Source organism: Erithacus rubecula (genome assembly GCF_903797595.1).
Source record: "Erithacus rubecula genome assembly, chromosome: 23".
NCBI lineage: Eukaryota > Metazoa > Chordata > Aves > Passeriformes > Muscicapidae > Erithacus > Erithacus rubecula.
In genome coordinates, this window is record NC_136675.1 from 7,356,077 (window position 1) to 7,375,583 (window position 19,507).

General features: G+C 64.5%; 1 protein-coding gene across 3 annotated transcripts in view; it reads right to left on the bottom strand.

The window, feature by feature from the left end:
* AHDC1 (AT-hook DNA binding motif containing 1) overlaps window positions 1–19,287 on the bottom strand; it is a 49,289-nt gene extending 30,002 nt beyond the window's left edge. The window contains exons 1-2 of one of the 3 annotated variants that reach the window (XM_079325630.1): window positions 19,262–19,287; window positions 18,624–18,744 (exon numbers count right to left, since the gene is read on the bottom strand). Coding sequence is in view for 1 of the 3 variants with exons in the window: in XM_079325628.1 (XP_079181754.1) it covers window positions 18,624–18,759 (136 nt within the window). In the remaining 2 variants the exon portion in view is untranslated. Of the gene's footprint in view, window positions 1–18,623; window positions 18,922–19,069; window positions 19,166–19,261 lie in introns of those variants that run through there. The other 2 variants (XM_079325631.1, XM_079325628.1) reach the window with 2 other exon arrangements.
* Between the last annotated feature and the right edge of the window lie 220 nt (window positions 19,288–19,507).

Sequence of the window (19,507 nt, forward strand, 5' to 3'; positions counted from 1 at the left end):
GGCTGCTCTTCTTCTCCTCCTGCCCCAAAGCCCCTGCGGCCACTGCCCCCCCCCCCCCCGCTAAGTGCTGCCAGCACCTCTCCTCCATCCCTGGCTGCTCCCCAAAACGGGGAGATCCCCCCCAAGAGCTCCGTGCTGCACCCCAAACCTCCCACTGAGCACAGCATCACCCCCTGTGCACCCCAAACCTCCCACTGGGCACAGCATCACCCCCTGTGCACCCCCAGTCTGCTCCTCCCTGGGGCTGCGAGCATCCCTGGGGGGCTGCAGCCAAGGCAGGGCTGGGGGAGGCAGGGCAGGGGGAGGCAGGGCTGGGGGGGGCAGGGGTCCGGGGCACTGTGGAGCCGGGTTATCTGTCTGCAGAGCTCCGTGCAGCAATTAACCTCAAGAGAGCAGCCGCGGCTCCTGCCAAGAACCACATTAGGTGTGTGTGGCAGCGTCTAGACATGTGAGAGACCAGAGGCCTTGATCTGGAGGAAGGCGGCTCCATCCCTTCCCCCACCGCTTGCCCGCCTGCCCCACAGGGACCCCCTCGCTGGGTCTGGCCAGCAGCGAGGATGGAGCACCCGGAGGGGTGCAGGGACGGGGGCGGGAGGCTGGGCTGAGCCCCGCGTCCCGCCGGGTGGGTGTGGTTCCAAAGAGCTCCATGCTGGGCTACCAAACCAGGCTCTCCTGCTTGCCACACGGCACGGCACGGCACGGGCACAGCATGGGCACGGCGTCCCCATGGATGCACACCCTCAGGTCCCCAGCCATCAGCGGCAGGAGGAGGAGAAAGGCGTTTGCAAGCACTACCTGAGCCATCTCCCACCAGGAGATGTGACAAACATCCCATGGAGCCAGCAGCAAACCCCGTGACGAGCGCTGGAGCAGAGATGGAGCTGGGAAGAGACCCAGCTTGCTGCTTCCCCGTGCCAATCCTGTCACCTGGGACAGGTGGGATGGAGCCAGGTGGGCACCGTGGGGGCTGGGCACCCTCCCTGCCAGCGCCCCTCACACCCATGACACCACCTTGCTCTCACCTCCCGGGTGCAGCCACCCCAGACGGCTGCAGGATGCTGGGGAGAAGAGATTTTCCCGACGTTAATTAATTAAAATAAACAGCAAATTAAATACAGCAAAATTAAAATAGCTCCGGAAATTAATTTTCAACAAAACCCACCTGGAAAGGCTGGATATTTAAAGAATTAATGGAGCCCTCTGAGACCATAAAGAACCGCTGAGCTCCCAGCATCCAGCAGCCCCTCTGAGCCTGCCCGGGGACCCAGGGCTGTGGGGAGCTGGGATGGGACCCTGGGATGGGACCTTAGGAAGGGACGCAGGACGGGACCCGCACCTCCCGGCAGCTCCCGCCTTGCAGCTGCCTGCACATGCCCGATGCTGCCACAGCGGGAGGGAAGGATGCTGGAGAAGGATGTAGGGATGCTCCACAGCATCCCAGTGGGAAGCACCAGCTCCAGCTCCAGCTTGGCTTGACACAGGGCTCTGCAGGGACATTGAGCTCCTGCCGGCTGTGCCCGGTGACTGGGACAAACGTCGTGGTCCCTGTGTGACCTGCTGGAGCACAAGGATGTCCCCATCACCCTCCTGACTAGAACCCACCGCACTGAGGGAAACCTTGATCTCTAAACCCATCTGCCTGGGTGCTCGGGGCCCCCCAGAGCTCTCCCCACACATAATCCCCCCGGCCAAGGCGGGATTAGGGTGCGAACTGGCCGTGCAGGCGGACAAAGCTCCTTACCAGGCGCGGCGGGCGGATGGATGGGCTGCCGAGGGGCGCGGCGGTGCTGGGGAGCATCCCCGCATCCCCGCGCCCGGCCGGGCTCCGGCCCCACACCAGGCACAGCTCGTCACACGCTGGGCTGTGCCAAAGCGCCCGGGGCTGGGAGGCCCATCCGGTGCCAGCCCTCCCACGGCCAAGGCGGCGTTTCCTCTCCCTGCGCCCAGCGTGCGCACAGGCGCAGCGGCACAGACACCGGCGGGCGAGAAAAGGCTCCGGAAGGAAATGGAGAAAGAAAACGAAGCTGGCAGGTGGAGAGCAGGAGGGGCCGCGGTCACCCCCGCCCCGCTGCAGGGTGCCAAGGGGCATCGGGGGGTCCCCAGCTCGCCGGGGGGCACGGCCGCGCTGCCAGCACTGCGCTGCTCTGCTCCATCGTCGGGGAAACTGAGGCACGGCGAGCCTCGCGCGGAGCCCCCCGCTCTCCCGGGAGGGAAACGCTCCCCCGCCCGGCCGGGATGACACCAACTCCCCATCCTCCTCCCGCTCCACCCTGTTCCTGCAGGAACCCGGCAGTCCGGGCTCCGGGCCGGCGGCCAGGGCCTCCCTGCTGCCCGCACCTCCCGCCCGCTGCTCCGGCCCTGCTCCCGCAGCCCTGCCCGCTCCTCGCCGCACACACCTTCCCACCGCGGGTCAGGGCGACCTTGGAGCGCTGCCGCGGCCGCTCCGTGCCAAACTTCCCGGCGATGCCCACGGCACAGCCGGGGGTGACGGATCGGCAGGAAGGGGGATTTTTTTCCCCATTTGTTTATTCGCGGGGTAGGTTTTTTCCCTGGCTGGAGACAAAGGCAGGCTGTGTGCCCGGGCGCGGGTCCGGGGGTGCCGGCGGGGCCGGGGCCCTGTGGCGATGCCGGGCCAGCCGCGCCGGGGGCTCTGGGTGGCCGGTTTCCTCCGCACACAGATGGCTGTTTCGACTCAGTCGAGCGCTTGACCTAAATCTCCTCCTGATCCACAGGAGCTGCAGTCCCTCAGCAGCACAGCTCAAGGCAAGGAGGAGGAGGAGGAGGATGAAGTGGGGGACCGCGGCCAGCTGCGGACTGGCGGGAGGGTCGTGCCGGAGGGCCCCCACCCCGGATTTGGCAGCAGGGCCGGCGGAGGCGGCGGTGGAGGGAAGGAGGGAGGGAAAGGGGGGGTGGAAAAAAAAAAAAAAAGTCTCCCACGCTTCGAGCTCCAGCGCTGGCCGCCCGCGCCTGCGTGCTGCACCCACCGGGACCGGGCAACCGCCCCGGCGGGCTCGGCGCCCCGGCGACCACTTCCTCGGAGAGGGGCCCACCGGAGGAAGCTCCAACGGCTCGAAAGTTTCGCCTGTGACTCAACCGCTGGCTGGGGTGACGGAGCCGACCCCCGCAAAGGGGGGGCCCTGGGATCCCAGGGGTTCGGGGCACTGGGGTGGGGGATTTTTTTGGGTTCCCCAGACGAGGGTTGTCTGCGAGGCATGGCGCTCCACCCCCAGTGTCGGAGCAGCCCAAACCGGCTTCCCAGCGACAGCAGAAAGCTTTTAAAATCCCCTACGCGCGGCATGACTCACTCCAGAGCCAGTGCCCAAAACAAGCTCCGACACGGAGAGGAATGGCGAGAGCAGGGATGCTGGGGGCGGGCAGGAGGGGCTGGGGAGGGCCGGGGAGGGGGAAAGGGGGAGACAGAAGGAGGGAGAGAAAAGAGAAGAGGCAGAAATAACAGCATCTGAAACTCTGCCTGCTGGAGGCTAATTGGTTCCGGCACAGCCTGGTTTGTTTGGCAATGTTTCCTCTAATCCTTCAGGCTCCGCGCTCCCGGCCCCAGGGACATGGGGACATCTCGACACCCGGCCAGCGCCACTGCGGCACTCCCAGCTTGGACCCCCTCCCACTCGGGGATGCAGAAGGATGATGCTGCGACCGGCTCTGCCCACCCTGGGGTGCCCCCGAATCCTTCAGGCTCTGCCCTCCCAGCCCCAGGGACACGGAGACATCTCAACACCCAGCCAATGCCTCTGTGGCACTACTGGCTTGGATCCCTCTCCCACCCTGGGATGCTGAGGGGTGATGCTGGGACCACCCTGAGTGCTGCTGGGGCTGCACCCTGCCGTGGTGACACCCTGGGGATGGGGCCGGTGGTGACACTCTGGGGAAGGGCACAGGGATGCTCAGAGGGCTGGGCAGGCGATGGCTGGGGCGGCAGAGGGAAGGGAGGGGAAGGGACGGGAAGGGAGGGGAAGGGAAGGGGGGCCCCCGCGGCCCAGCATGGCCGAGCCAGAGCACTAGCCAAGAGTCGGCAGCTTTGTTCCAGGTGCCGGCTCCCTTTTTTTCATTAGGCTAATGGGATGCGGATGCATTATTCCATTCCACATGCTGCTAATGAACCACTCAGGCCAGTGCATTTGCATTAATGTGCAAAGCACTGGAGGAGGGTGGAGTGGCTGCATCTGGCCAAGGCTGACCTTCCCTGCACCGCCCAGCCTCCCCAAGCCGCGCTGCACTCCCACCACTCCCCCACCACCCCACCGGGCCCAGGAACTCCTCGGGACAGCCCCGACGCACATTCCAGGACACCAGAACCAGCCCGAGCCACCTCAAACTTGCTGCCCACGTTGTCCTCTTGCCCGCACAGTGCCTGGCCAGCTCCACCACCCCCTCCCAACCATATGGGTCATGGGTGACGCCCCCCTGCCAGTGCCCACTCTGTAACCCATCCCCAGTGCCAAAGTGACCACAGCATTCCTCCCATGCTCTTCACTGCCCCCGAAAAGCGATCACTCCCACCTCTGCATGCAAACCTGCTCAGCGTGTCCCTCCTCCCCAGTTCCTGGTGCTGGGACCTCCCAGCAGCACCCAGAGCTCCCCTCCAGCAGCCCAGGGGAGCGGGGGGCCCTGTCCCGAGCCCCCCACCCCCGAGCTGGCAGGCAGAGCCGGGCACGGGCGTCACTGCAGCCCTGGGGTTGTTTGTTACGGCTCCCAACTGCCTCTGTCCCCGGAGAGGTTTCGAAGGCGAGTGACCCACGAACTGGAATGTGCAAAGCCTCCAGCAAACAGAGCCAGCTGCCTGCGCCCGCGCAGGGGGGGCGCTGAGGGGAGAGCAGCCGGCCCCGCGCTCGGCACGGCACAGCACGGCCCCACACCGCTGCACGGCCCCGCTGCCCTCCCAGTGCGGGACACCACCTGGCTGAGGTGAGGCAAGAGCAGCCCACTGGTCTTGTCAAATCCCCAGTGCCATCAGCTATGATGAAGGCCTCCAAGCTCCCATGTCCCACTTCCTTCCTTCCTCCCAGCCTGTTATTTGGCAGCACATGGCCTCCCAGAGCTGTGCTGGGATCACGGTTTGACTCTCCTCTGGCTGCAAGACACGAGTCCTTGGGCGGCCGAAGGACCTTAAGGATATGGGACAACACAGTGGCAGTGCCAGACCCCTGGCCCTGGTCTTTGCCACCTGCCCAGGTGCTGGAGGGCTCCCAGGTGCAGTCAGTGTGGCTGAGCAGGGCTCTGCCCGCCCTGGGTGGGCACGGCAGGGTCTCAGCTCCGTGCCCGGCCGGTGTGCGAAGCCCCCGCGCCGCAGCGCACGCGGGTGTCTGGGTTTGTCACAGCCCGGTGAGCAAGTTAATCTCAGGCTCCCTGACACGTGGAATAAAATCGCGATCCCATAATGGAATTCATTTATCTTCCTGTCCAGGCAAAGAACGAGCCCCTGCTGCCCGCTGGGGCCGGGCTGGGCCAGGCCAAGGTGCCCAGCTCCCAGCCGGGGGTCCCTAACCACACCCACCCTCCTCCCTGCCATGGCACCGGGCTGGCACTGAGCAATGGTCCTGTGGGGCCAAACCCTGGGTGCCACAAGGCGCTGCCTTCCCTGGGGACAGCAGCCATGCCTGCGGGGGCAGCTGGGGTCACCGAGGAGGGCCAACTCCCCCAGGGTGATCCGGGGCCTCCTGTGCTGCAGGGCAGGCACAGCACTCATTGGGGGGGGGGAAGGGAAACTGAGGCAGGCAGCTTTTGGGAAAGGGCAATCCAGGTGGTGTGAAGGGGACAGGGTCTTTCTGTCCCTGCAGCTCCTTCTCTACTGCCAGTGCCTTGGCCAGCCCTAGTGCAGAGCACCCATCCCAGGGACTCTGCAGGGATGGCACCAGTTGGGGCACCCAGCACATCCCCAGGGACTGCCTCACCCACAGCCATGGGTACAAGCAATGGGGAAAATCTCAGGAGTCTGGGCAGGCCAGGAGGCCACGGGGTTGCCATGCTGCTCTGTGCCTCATTTTCCCTCTGGCACCCAGGCTGAGGCCACCCCCAGGCAAGAAAATGGCCCAGCGGCCAGCAGAAGAGGAGGAGGAGGAGGAGGAGGAGAAGAAGGAGGAGGAGGAGAAGGAGGAGGAGAAGGAGGAGGAGGAAGAGGAGGAGAAGGAGGAGGGCTGCTCCTTCTAGGGCACACAAAGCCCCTTTCATAGGGGCTGAGTTTGGTTTTCTTCTGCCAGCCCAGCACCTCGCTCCCTCCTGGCCTGCCAGAAATGCTGTGGTCAGAGTGGGAGGCTGGTGGGTGGGACACCTGGGGGGACACAGGGACCTTCAGGTGATTTCATCCCTCACCCTGACTGTCCCCATGATTTTCGCCTCCTGTCAGCTCTTAATTATACCCCTAATAAAAGTCGCTTTGCAGGGGAACAGGAGCTTTGTTGCTCAGGAGCTCATCTGCTCCTGCTGCTCCTTTCCTGCTTTAAACCATAATCCTCAGCTGGGGACACTGCAATTAGCCACCGTGGAGCTGGGCACCGTGTCACCGAGGATTAGGGCTCTCTTTGCTGGGGCGCTGGGGCACCCAGCCCTGGCGTGGACCAATGGCTCTTTGCAGGATGGGGTCTCCCCCTACTGCCCCCAAAAGGGGGGGACGAGCTTAAGAGCCCCTCTGAGCCAGGCAGCTGCGCTCCTCTGGGCACCCACTGCCCTGCGCTCTGCATGCCATCAATGCCACCAGGTTGTTTTTGGGGTGCTCAGGGCCCAACTGTCCCTGTGCCAAACGCCTGGAGTCAGACCCAAGCAGCTCTTCCCAGGGGTCGGGTGTACAGTGTGACTCTGGGGACAACAATGGGGCTGGGAGCCTCAACCCACACATCTGCATGTCTGGGAACACGGTGCCCATTCCCGAGGCCCTGTGTCCCCGAAGGGGGCGGGGGAAACTGAGGCACAGGGCACCGGGCATGGAGAAGCTGAGGACAGCTGTGACACCGGCGCAGCTCGGTGCCGCGGGAGGAGCAAAGGCCACGAATGCAGCCGGGCAAAGGGGTCGCGGGACCCCCGGCACCCCTGGAAGGAGCCCGCGCGTCGCACCCGGTGCTGTCGCCAATCAGCCTCTTCCCGGGGCTGCGAGGGAGCGCGGGCGCTCGTTAGCAGCCGCTCATTAAGAGCCCTCCGGGAGGATGAAGGTACCGGGGGCACCTGCACCTCCGTTTAATGAGCTGCAGCACCATTAAATTTTGGAGGGGACCGCGGGCACGGTGGGCGGTACCGGTGGGGGGGCCGCCCCGCACCCTGACCCCCACCCAAAGCAGGGTGCGGGTCCCTGCGCCGGCCTGGCCTCGGGAAAGGAGGAACGCGGGAGTTGAGTCACGGTGACAACTGCAATGGCGGTGGCAGCTGCTGCCAGGAATACCCCGAGGTCCCCACCGGCGCCGGGGGCACCCTGGGGACTCACGGGCACCCACGGGCGCTGCGCACAGACGGTGACCAGAGCGCGACAGCGGTGCCGGGGCACCACAGGACCTCTGCACCTCAAGGCGGGCCCTTCCCCTCTGGGCGGCCCAAACTGAGGAGGGAACTGACATCCTTCGCCCCAGGTGCTCAGCCAGCGCCCAGAGCTCCCAGTCTAACCATTAACCGCAGCACCTCGAGGGGACCCTGGGGGAGCCCGCCGGGCGCCCCGCACACGGGGACGGCGTGTCCCCCGCCGCAGCCCCGCAGGACGCGCGGGTCCCCCGCTCGCACCCACCCGCGTGGGGCTGTCCCCTCGCTCGTGTTTACACGGGCTCGGTAGCGGCCGGCACATCGCCATGGCAACCCCGCAAGCTGCGCGTCGCCATCCGCGCCACTGTCGCGAGGCTTGGGGACGTCCCCACGCGTGGGGTCACCGCGGGCACCGCCACCGCTCCCCCCGGACGTGTCGGGCGGGGACACGGTGGGGTGCAAGGGGAGGGGGAGCGCAGCAGGGCTCGCCCCCTCCCCGCCGGGATGGCGCGGCTCGGTGTCACCCTGCCGGGCTGGTGGCACCCGCCGCTCGCCCCAAGCGCGGCCGCCACGCCAGGGCTGCAGGCGTGTGCGGGCACTGCCAACACGCCTGGGTGCTGCATTATTTATAAACCGGAGGAGCAGAGGGTTCGGCAGCAGCTGCAGAGCCCTCGCGGGCCACCCTGCCCGGCGTCACGCAGCCAGCAGCCCACTGGCACGGCGGCACCGCGGCCAGGAGGGACGGCAGGGACACGGCTGCCTGTGGGGCTGGCGGAGCCACGGGGCACCCAGATGTCACCCTGGCGTCCCCGTGGATGTTGCGGGAGGCTGGTGCAGCACGCGGGGATGTCTGGTGTGTCCCTGTGTCCCCAACCTGCCTCCTGCCACTCCAACCTGCTCTCGCCACCCCAGCCTGCCTCCGGCCACCTCAGCCTTCCTGCTGCCACTCCAACCTGCTCCTGCCACAACCTCCCTCCTTCCACCGAATCTCCCTCTTGCCACCTCAGCCTCCTTCTTGCCACCCCCACCTGCCCACTGTCACCCCAGCCTGTGCGCGACCCCACTGCAGATGGAGCTGGGTGGTGGCAGCAAAGAGGTGTCCCCATGCCAGCTCCCGTGGCACACGGCCGAGCCCCGGCTGTCCCACAGCTCCGTGCAGAAGGATGTAGCCCCAGCATCTTCTCCCACCACGGGCTCTCTTGGCTACGGCAAACAGGTTTTCCTTAAGCTTTGCTGAATCCACCCACCTCCTCCCCCCCTACGAGTCCCACCTCCAGGCTGATGGGGAGAAGGAAGGAGGGGGGGAGAGGCTGAATTGGGGCTTTTAATTTTTCATTATTAATTTCCCATCGATGCCGAGAGGCAGCGGGGCTCTCTCAGCCGCCCCCAGCATCGCCCCCCGCGCTCCCGCGCGCTCTCCCGGAGCTCTGCACCGGCTGAAGCCGAGCCAGGCTGCCGATAGGATTAATTCTGCATGACTGCCCATCTCCGCGGGGGGATCTAAGACCCTCAGGCCTGCAGCAATCTTTAAAATTCCTCCAGCCCAACTTAATTCCCTCTTCCTGCAGAGCTGGCGCATCTGCTGCAGTCAGGCACGGAGAGAAGGAGACGGAGGGAGAGGGGGGGGACGACGGGCACCCAGGACCGCCGTCGGCTCCGGCGCCAGGCGGTGGCCCTGCTATGGTGGTCGTGGTCCTGCCTTGTCACTGTGGGGTCACCCAAAGCCTCGCCAGTCACCCATCCCATCGCTGTGGGTGGTTTGTACTGGGGATGGGGGAAACTGAGTCGCACTGGGGCAGCTCTGGATGCAGGGTTCCCCCCCGCTTCCCCCTAGACAGGGGATAGATGCAGCCCCCTAAACTGGTGTCACCTCCCTGTCCTTGCTGGGACTTCCCGAAGCTGGAGATTGAAGTAAAATTGTTTTTTTTTTATCACCTGTGAGATCTGTCTCTCCAAGCAGCTCTCATTCAGCCTCCCCACCCCTCTCACCTCCCACCGTCCCAAGACAGACTCCCAGGGCTGAACGTCATCTGGGAGCGTTCAGGGCTCCAGATTCCCTGGATCTTGGGATGGCTCACAGGAACAGAGCTGCTGCTTGGGAAAAGCAGCGTGGGGGAAAGCCTCCCCTGCTCTGCCTCAGTGTCACCCCGGTGGGACCCCCTGCCCGTTCAGCCCCTCGGAGCAGCGCGAGGACAAGGAGCCAGGCGCAGCACCCCCCAAACCCCGCCGTGCACCGCGGCAGCCTGGGGACGCCGCGTGTCCCCGCGTTTGAAGGCTCAGCCACAGCGAGGCTGCAGCCGGCGGGCAGAGCTAACCTTCAGGGCTGATGGGGAGATGGAGGATGGAGGGGTGGCTGCATGGAACAGCCACCGTGCTCCGAGCCTGCTGCACTCACATCCCTCAGCCCCACGCCCGCATTCCCGGGGTGGATCCAGAGCCACCCCTGCACTCACATCCAGCCAAACTCCCGGGCTGCTGGATCCAGAACCATCCCCTGCACCCACATCCAGCCAAACTCCCGGGCTGCTGGATCCAGAACCATCCCCTGCACCCACATCCAGCCAAACTCCCGGGCTGCTGGATCCAGAACCATCCCTTTTGCCTTCCTGCCTCTGAGCTGCCCAGCTCACCAGGCAGCTGAGGAGTGCAGCCCAGCCCAGCTGCTGGTGGAGCTGCGGATACACGCATTTAAATCACTTATATCTTTACTTTCTCCTGCGCTGGCTGTGAGATGGGCTTTTTTTTGCATGCGTAATTAGGGGGTGGAACAGATGGCGGAGGGTTCGTTTAAAGTAATGCATCCATTAAAATAACCTTCGCTGTCGGGGACTGCGCTCCGACAGGGGCCTGTTTCACCGGGGGTGGTGGGGAGGGTGGGGGGGCTTTGTTTGGTGAGGAGGGGGGTGTTGGACATCGGGAAGGGGGACGGGGCGCACATTCCCTGTGGGATGCACCATCCTGGATCATGGCGTGAAGGATACACCAAACCCCGCTGTCACGGGTGGGGTGGGAAGAGAGCTGGGGCCAAACTCCAATCAAACTGGGGGCAAACTGGAATCGAACTGGTGCTCTTCAGGGCTCAGTTTCCATGGCAATATGATGGCAGCGAGATGGTGGGGACGCAAAACCCAGGTTGGGGAGGATGCCAACAGTTCTTGAGGCAGGCACAGTGCTTGTGGGTACCCCGGGGTACCCTGTCCAGAGCTGCTCCCCGTGGGGACTGTGCCCTCCTCTGCCCCCCACCCATCGCAGAACCCAGAATGTGCCTGAGGAGGACATTGCCACGCAGCAGCAGCCGTCTCTCCTGTTCCAAACCCCAGGTTCCTGGGAGAGGCAGGAGGGCTTTGTTCAGGCACCGGAGGAGCGGAGGCCAGAGAAAGCAGGAGTGCCCTGCCAGCTCTTGTGTTTCACTCCCAAGGAATGCCGGGGAGGGGAGGGGAGCGCTGCTCCCCCCCTTCCCGCCCCGCTGGGCGCCCAGCCCGGCTGCAGGGTGCTGAGGCTGGGAGGAAGAGGAGGGATGAAGGATGGGGAGGCGGGCGTCGCGCGGATGCCGCGGCAGCACCACGTGCAGCCCGGGCTGGCAGCGGGTGGGCTGGGGAGGGGGGGACACGCGATGACACACACCCGGGTTGACACGGTGATGCCAGGCACTGCCTCAGTTGGAGCAAATAATTCTGAGCAAGAGCTGCTGAGCAAATATCACACCCCTCTCTGGAAGGAAAGAAGGACCACCCACTGAAGGAAAGGAGGGGTACCCACTAAATTTGGGGAGTCCAGAGGAACCAGAGAAGAGGATGGGGAAGGGTGAGAGCAGCAGCGGTGCTGGAGCCACCCAAGCGTGTTCAAATATTTAGTGTGCACTTGCGAAGGTGCTTCTGCTGCCTTTAGGGCATCGCTTGTTGGAAGCATCAGAGAGGTGGGAACTGGGGGATGGGGAGCAAATGCCAGGGATGTGCTGCAGGGGGGTCTTCCTTTCCAGCTGGGCTGGGAGGAACAAGGCATGTGGAGTCCAGGAAAGGCTGGGGTAAGCTCAGCTTTGCCCCGAGACCAGCCCCTGCCTCATCATCCCTCCCTGGCCACAGCTCCCAGAGCCCATGGGACTGCACAGCCCTCCATTCTCCTCCTCCTCTTCCTCCAGCCCCATGAGCCACTCTGGTTCCCCGCATTCCTGCTCCCTGGCACCCTGGGGTGTCCCCAAGCACTGCCATGGCCTTGGGGACTGTTGGTGGCTCTGGCAACGTGGCACATGACATCTACAGCAGCGGGGAAGCGCCGAGCGAGCGATGTCAGGTGCTGGGCCAAGGGACCAAGGGGACATGTGGGATAGCAGGGCTCAGTGGGGACCACTGGAGAGATGCCAGCAGCCAAGAGGGGATCATGGCAGGATGTGACTCGTGGGGTGACAGAGGTGTCCAGGCCAGCGAGGTCCCCCCCTCCGTTTTGACCTCCCCGGCCCCACACACGCATGAGAGGAGCTGCTGCGCTGGCAGAATGAGGGACAGAGGGTTTTGCCCCGTTCCCCCATCTTCCTCCGGCCACAAGCCCCTGCCCCACCACCCCCACTCCTGCTCACTGATCCAAAATTCCCTCTGCTCACCGCTGTCCTCTCACCTGCCATCACCTCCCCATCAAACGCCCGTCTCCCTTTGCCTCTCCGGGTGTTTCGCGAGCTCCCTTTGGTGCACCCCAGCACAGTGAGCTCTTCCCACTCCCCAGCCAGCAATCCGCCGGGAAAAACCGGTCCCAAAACCCTTCCCCACATCCGCGCCAGCTCTGCGGGTCTGGGGGGGCCGCGGCCGGCCCCCTGCTCGCCAAGAACAATAGCGCCTTGTTCCAGCTCGGCTCCGTCCTCTCCTCCCTGGGCAAAGCCCTGGCCACTCTCACCTCTACGTTCCTCTCGCTGTTTCCCAGCTCCCTCCTGCCAAATCCCCGTTCCCGAGTGCTTCTCCTCCCCGCGGGTCCATATTAAGCTACATTCTCCTTTCAGCTGGGTGGAAAACAGCAGTAATAACCATGTGGAGAGAGCCGTGCCCCCCACCTCCACTTCCCTCCCACTTTGGGGTTCAAATTTCATTTCAGCAAAAAAGCTTCCCCCGCCTCCAATTTCTTCCCCCAAACCGAGTCGCTGTCGTTGCGTCTGATCTCGGCAGGGGCCGTATGGATGCTCAGCTCCTCCTGGTTCAGGATCTGCTGCCAATCTGGACCTTGCAAACTGGTTCTCACACAGCTCCCGCGTAGCACCTCCCTCCCAGCAGTTATTGTCCCTCCTCAGCCACCCCAACCCAGCGCACTCTCCTGCCACCCTGCTCCCTTTCACCTTCCATCCCGTTTCACTGCCACCTTGCTGCTCTCTCACCCCTTTCCCATGGCACCCTGTTCTCCTGCTCCCTCTTCATCCCATTCCTGCCACCCTGATCCACTGTCACCCTGCCACCCCATTCCCCTGTGGCTCTGCTCTCCCTGTCACTGTTTTGTTATGACCACGCTCCATGACACCCTGCCCTTCTGCCACTCCACTCCCAATGCCAGCCCCACTCCCTGTGCCACTCCTCTGGGGCTCCACAGGGTGCTCCTGCCCCTGCCTCTGCTGGGCACATCCAAACCAAACCAAACCAAACCAAACTAAACCAAACCAAAGCACTGACTTCACCAGGCAGGATTTATTCCTGGCGTTTTCCCGGGGGACCAGTGGGGCTGGCAGCTGGCAGGGAGCAGAGCGTCCCTGCTGCCTCCAGCCCAGCAGCCTCCCTCTTTCCTGCAGCTGAGGAGCTCATCTCCCTCGCCCAAGGCGCTCCATCCTCCTCCAGATATTTTAGGCCCAGGTTTTGCAAGGAATGTTCAGGCGCTGAGCCCAAGCCGATGCGCTGAAGTCAGCAGGAGGCGAAGAGGGAAGAGGAAAGAGGGAAGAGAGAAGAGAGAAGGGAGAATGTGCGTGGGGCTTGAGGCCCTGGAGGCGGCAGCAGCATCTGAGGGATGGCGTGGCATGGCATGGCATGGTGCTCCCTCTGCCTGGAGCTGGTTCAGTGGTGGGAAGGGCAGAGGACTGGAGCTGGAGGATGCCAGAACTGCTCTTCTCTCCCTCTGAGAGGATCAATACCACACTCTGCATCTCCCCTGCCTCTCTGTATTGTGCCAGCCCAGGCTGCACCAACACTCTCCCCCTGGCATTTGGAATGGGAAGAGGGATCCCCAGCACTGGCAGTCCCCGTCACTGGGGAGGGGAAGGAAGTATTTTTGCCAGGTGGGTACCCTGCCAACACCTGCCTAGACCCACCTTAGCACCCATGATCTCCAAGCCAACCTCATCCCTGTACATCAATCTTTGCCTGCACAACAAACCCTGCAAGCACACCAAACCTGCCAGTACACCAAATCTGCCAGCACACCAAACCCTCCCTTTGCACACCAAACCCTGCCAGTACACCAAACCCTGCTGGTACACCAAACCCTCCCTGTGCACACCAAACCTGCCAGTATACCAAATCTGCCTGCAACACCAAACCCTCCCTGTGCACACCAAACCTGCCAGTACACCAAACTCTGTCTGCAACACCAAACCCTCCCTGTGCACACCAAACCTGCCAGTACACCAAATCTGCCAGCACACCAAACCCTCCCTGTGCACACCAAACCTGCCAGTATACCAAATCTGCCTGCAACACCAAACCCTCCCTGTGCACACCAAACCTGCCAGTACACCAAATCTGCCAGCACACCAAACCCTCCCTGCGCACACCAAATCCTGCCAGTACACCAAATCCTGCCAGTACACCAAACCCTTCCTGTGCACAACAAACCCTCCCTGTGCACACTAAACCTGCCAGTACACCAAACCCTGCAGGTACACCAAACCCGGCAAGCACACCAAACCCTCCCTGTGCACACCAAGCCCTGCCAGCACAACAAACCTCCCAGCACACCAAACCTGCCAGTACACCAAACTCTGCCTGCAACACCAAACCCTGCAAACACACCAAACCCTCCCTGTGCACACCAAACCCTCACTGTGCACACCAAACCCTTCCAGCACAACAAACCCTTCCTGTGCGGACCAAACCCTGCCAGTACACCAAACCCTGCCTGCACACCAAACCCTCCTTGTGCACACCAAACCCTGCCTGCACACCAAACCCTCCCTGTGCACACCAAACCCTCCCTGTGCACACCAAACCCTCCCTGTGCACACCAAACCTGCCAGCACACCAAACCTGCCAGTACACCAAACCCTGCTGGTACACCAAACCTGCAAACACACCAAACCCTGCCTGCACAACAAACCCTCCCTGTGCACACCAAACCTGCCAGCACACCAAACCCTCCCTGTGCACACCAAACCCTGCCTGCACACCAAACCCTCCCTGTGCACACCAAACCTGCCAGCACACCAAACCTGCCAGTACACCAAACCCTCCCTGTGCACACCAAACCTGCCAGCACACCGAGCTCTACCTGCACACCAAACCCTTCCTGCACGCCATCCTCTGCCTCTGCACCCAGCCCTGTCCACACACCCTACCTGCGCCAGCCCTGCCAGCGCTGCCGACGCTGCCCATGCACGTGCTGTCACCTCCCGCTCTCACTCCCCTCCCTGCCTGCGCCCCACTGACCCCGGCACGGCCCCAAGCACCCCGAACCTCCCCAGCGCCCCCCGCACCCGGGCAGCTCTGAGCCGGCTCAGGGCCGGGGTGTCTCGCAGCTCCGGGGGATCCCGGCCCCTGTCCCGGGCTCGCTGGCACGGCGCGCCCGGCGTGCTCCGACAGGTGAGCGCCCGGGGCCGCGTTCCTGCCCGGGCCGGCAGCTGTCCCCACCGGGCAGCGCTCTGCCGGCGTGTTCCTTCCAGCACGTCCCTCCCTCCTCCCTCCGCATCCAGCCTCTCCCGGCCGGAGAAAGGGGGGAGCCGGCAGATTTTAATGAGCTCCCCGGAGGCATCGCTGCGCACCCCCCATCCTCCCGCCTCTTCCCGCGCCCGGGAACCGATGCTCTGAAACACAACCCTCGGTGGCAAGCCTGGAAAAAAACCACAGGGCACATTTTCCCCCGCCTTTTCCCTTCCCTCCTCGCCTCCCCCAGCTTTTTTTTTGCTCTCCTGCCGATGCCAAAGACCCAGCCGGGCTCTTGTGCTTTCACTCGCAGCTGCAGCTGCCGATTTTCGCTGTAAGCCCTTGTGCCTAGAAGGCCCAGAGCGAGGGATTCTGGGACGCGGTGATTGAAGACAGCACCAGCACGGAGACCATTGCTCAGACTTTCCCTGTCTGTCGCCCCAACGCTCAACCCACAGAGAGGGAGGGAAAAAAAAAAAAAAAGAAAGAAAAAAGGAAAAAAAAAAACGGAGAAGGAAAAAAAAACAAAAACCAAAACCCCACTGGACTGGCGCTTGCCCCTTCCCACCCACGCCGAGAACACGCTCCGCTGTGGCGGCACCGAGCACCCAGGCAGGCAGCACACAGGGATGGGTGAGCCCCCAGCCCTGTGACACCCTGGTGAACTCCGAATCCAACTCCAAATCCCACCAGAAGTGCGCTGGATCCCTCCCACCGTTCAGCCCACTGTACATCACCCTAAAAACTCCCAGTGGGAGCTAAGCACAGGCCAGTTATTTCCCTTTTGTGTTATTTTTAAGGAAAATAATAACAAGGCAGCTTTTGAGCTGTCTGCAGCACAGGGTGAATATCGGGGTGTGGGTGCGAGGGGTGGTGACAAATGAGCGCGGTGCCAGGTCCTCGTGGGAAGCTGAACGCTCACCACAGTACCGGGGCTGCCAGGATGTGCCCCCGAGCCAAGCAAACACCCTGGGAACGTGTCACCCTGTCCCCGCTGCATGCAGAACCCCCCGAGGAACAAGGTCCCCGGCACCCTGGGTGTCCAGACATGCCCGAGAAGGTCCCATGGGAACAAATCCTTGCCCTCCAGCACGCGCGCGGGGCCAAGGCACAGCTCAGCGTGCGCCCTGAGGCGGAGCGGGAACAACTCCGGCCGGGATGGACGGACGGATGGACACGCGGTGAGGACAGAGGGAACCGGCTGTGACCCCAGGCACCCCCGTGCCAGCCGGAGGAAAGGATGTGCTGAGCATCTCCTGGCCAGCTGAGCCCTCACATCCCAAAAACCTCCCCCTGCATCACCGGCTCCCCGAGGACCGTGCCCGGACGCATCCCAGCGCCGAAGTTTGGCGGGCAGTGGGGCGGGGAGGGGACGGCAGTGGGGGAGGACACACATCTGCGATGCATTCAGGGGCCATCCCGCATCCGGGCAGCCCGGCCACAGCCCAGCATCCAGGCGGCCGGCCCCAGGGGGGGAACGCTGCCATATCACCAGGCAAAAATCCCCCCCGCATCCCTCCCGCTCCTGTTACCGAGCCCGGAAGAAGGAAACAGCCCTCCCCACCGCTGCCCTGTTTACCAAGAGCTGGTTCCAAGCACTCGGGAGAATAGCAGGAGCATTTCAAGGCCCTGTTTCCACTCGGCTGACACACACTATTTATAGAAGCCCACAATTCTCCCAGAGCTTTCCTCGGGATCTCAGCAGAAATAGCCTGCCCCGGGTCTCTGCTGCCTCCTCTAAGGAGGCCAGGGCAGCGCCAGCCCCCCCAGGCTTCCCGTAACCTTCCACGGGCTTCCACGGCTTCTCCCCTGCCGGCCGCCCCGCTCCGGGATGTCCTTGGCCGCCCCGTCCCCGCCGCGCTGCCAACCCCTCGCCCCAAAACCATCTCCACCTCTGCCCGAGCGGCTCCGGCCGCCGGCCGGGCGGGAGCCGGGCTGGGGCTGCCGGGCTAGCGGGGCACTCGCCAAGAGCCGAGCGACAGCCACCTCCCGCCTGACTGCATCGGAGCGCGGCAGAGCCCCGGGGGACTCGCACCGGGGATGGAGTTGGCCTATTCAGGTTACAGAGACATGGCAGAGCGGAATTTGGCGCCGCGCCATCCCTTCTCCAGCCCCCCCTCCGCCCTCCTCTTCCACCCCCCGCTCCCCACCACCACCACCACCCTCCCCTGCAAATTCCACAGCCCAGCAGGAGAAGCCAGTGTAAGGGGACACCTGGGGGGGGCGAGGAAAGGGGGAGAGGCTGGGGAGGGGGGGCCTCGATTCAGACCACGGGGCCCCGACTCGGACCACGCGCCCCCGACTCAGACCACGCCGGCAGCAGGGTGGGAAAGGGAGCGGGGCAGGATCCGTGCCCGTCACCCCGGGGGTTCGCTTCTGCTCTCCGTCACGCCAAGATAAATCTGGAGTGACTCCACCGCGCGCTGTGGCACACAATGAGCTCACCCCGCTGCTTTTGGGGGGCTCCCCCGGCAGCCTCGGGCAGACGGGCTGGATGCACGAGGCCACCTGGTCGTGGGCACAGCCACGTCGTCCCCCCAGCACATAAACAAGCGGGGACTCAGGTGTCTCCACCTGCCTCGGCCTCGGGGACACCAAGCACACAGAGCCTAGCGTCAGCGTGACCCTGTGGGGTGACTCCTCTGGCCCCTGCCAAAGCCACCGCGGTCCCCCGCGGTCCCTGTCGCAAGCACCGAGGGGCCGCGCGGGGGGGTTCAATCAGCTGATCGATAAAAACAAATCAGAAGGGGGATGACAGGCAAGGGAGTAACAACCGCTCGCCGAGCCCCGCGCCACGGACCACGCAACTTCACCGGCGGGGCTGGGGGCGCCTCCCGCACACCCCCCGGCCCGCAGCCCCCCCGGGAGAGCCCCCGCGGGGCCCCCGCCGCTCCCCGAGCCGGCCCGCCTGGGCGAGGGGCTGCGAGGCTGCGCCCCGAGGGTCCCCCGGTTCTCCGGGGAGCCCCCCGAGCCCCCCGCGCTGCTGCCAGGCTCTGCCTTCTAGCGGCCGGAGCGGCTCTGACAGCTGTCACTCACCGCGCACCGGGGGCAGGGCCGGGGGTGTCCGGGGGAGGCGGCCGGACCGGCGGCGCTGGCAGCCCCCGCGCCATGGGGGGCTCGCCCCGGGCCCCCCGCGCCCGCGCGCCCCTCCCCACCACAAGTGCCATTAAACTCCGGCAATTTGGCACCAACTCGCCGCGCAACTTCAGCGGAGGGGACGGCGCGGGGGGGACACACACACGCGACACGCCGCCTCCCCCCCCCCCCCGCTCTGCCCAAAGGGGGTGTCCCGTGTGTCCTCCCCCCTCCCAGCCCCACACAAAGGCGGGGGTCCCCGGTACTCACCCGCCGGCTCCTGCGCTCCGCGCCCCTCGGAGCCCGCCCGCTTGGGGAGGCTCCTGCCGCCCGCCGGGGCTGCGTCCTGACCGGCCGCGGGGGTCCCGGAGCCCTCGGCACCGCTCGCCACCTTCAACGAGAGCATTTCCAGCGCCTCCTGCTCACATTCTCCCCAGGCAACTCCGTTCCTGCCAGCCCGCCCCCTCCTCCGTCCCCTGCCTGCTCTTTCCTCCTTCCCTCTCCCCCCCCTCCACCCCTCTATTTTATTTTTTCCGGGATTTTCTCTCCCCTCTGCCGCTTAGCTTATTTTTCCCCTTTTTTTCCTCTTTTTTTTTTTCTCCCCCTTTTTTCACCTTTTTTTCCCCCTTTTTTTTCCTCCTCTTTTTTTCTCCCCCCCCCTTCGCCTCTCACACACACACAAAAGGCAGCGGAGCGGGAGGCGGAGGGGAACCGACCTCCCCTCTGCGCCTCCGCCGCTCGCCGCCTGCGGAAAGCAAAGAAAGACACAGCGCAGCAGAGCCCTGGCTTGCCGCTGCCTCCCCCCTTCCTCCTCCTCCTCCTCCTCCTCCTCCTCCTCCTCCTCCTCCTCCCTCCTCCTCCTCCTCCTCCTCCTCCTCCTCCTCCACCACCTCCTCCCTCTCTCTTGCCTTCTGCCGCTCCCGGCTTTGTGGGGGCTGGGATAAAAGGGGGGGAGCAGAGCCGGCGGCCAGGCGCGCCCAGCCCCTCGCTCCTCTCTCGGTGCGCGGCGGGGACCGCGGCTCCGCTCCGCTCCGCTGTCAGCGGCACGGCCAGCATCCGGCACCCCGGGGAGCCGTGCAGCACCGCCGGGGCATGCCGGGCCTTGTAGTCCTTCCTTTCCCCCCCTCTTTTTTTCCCCTCCTTCCTTCCCCCCC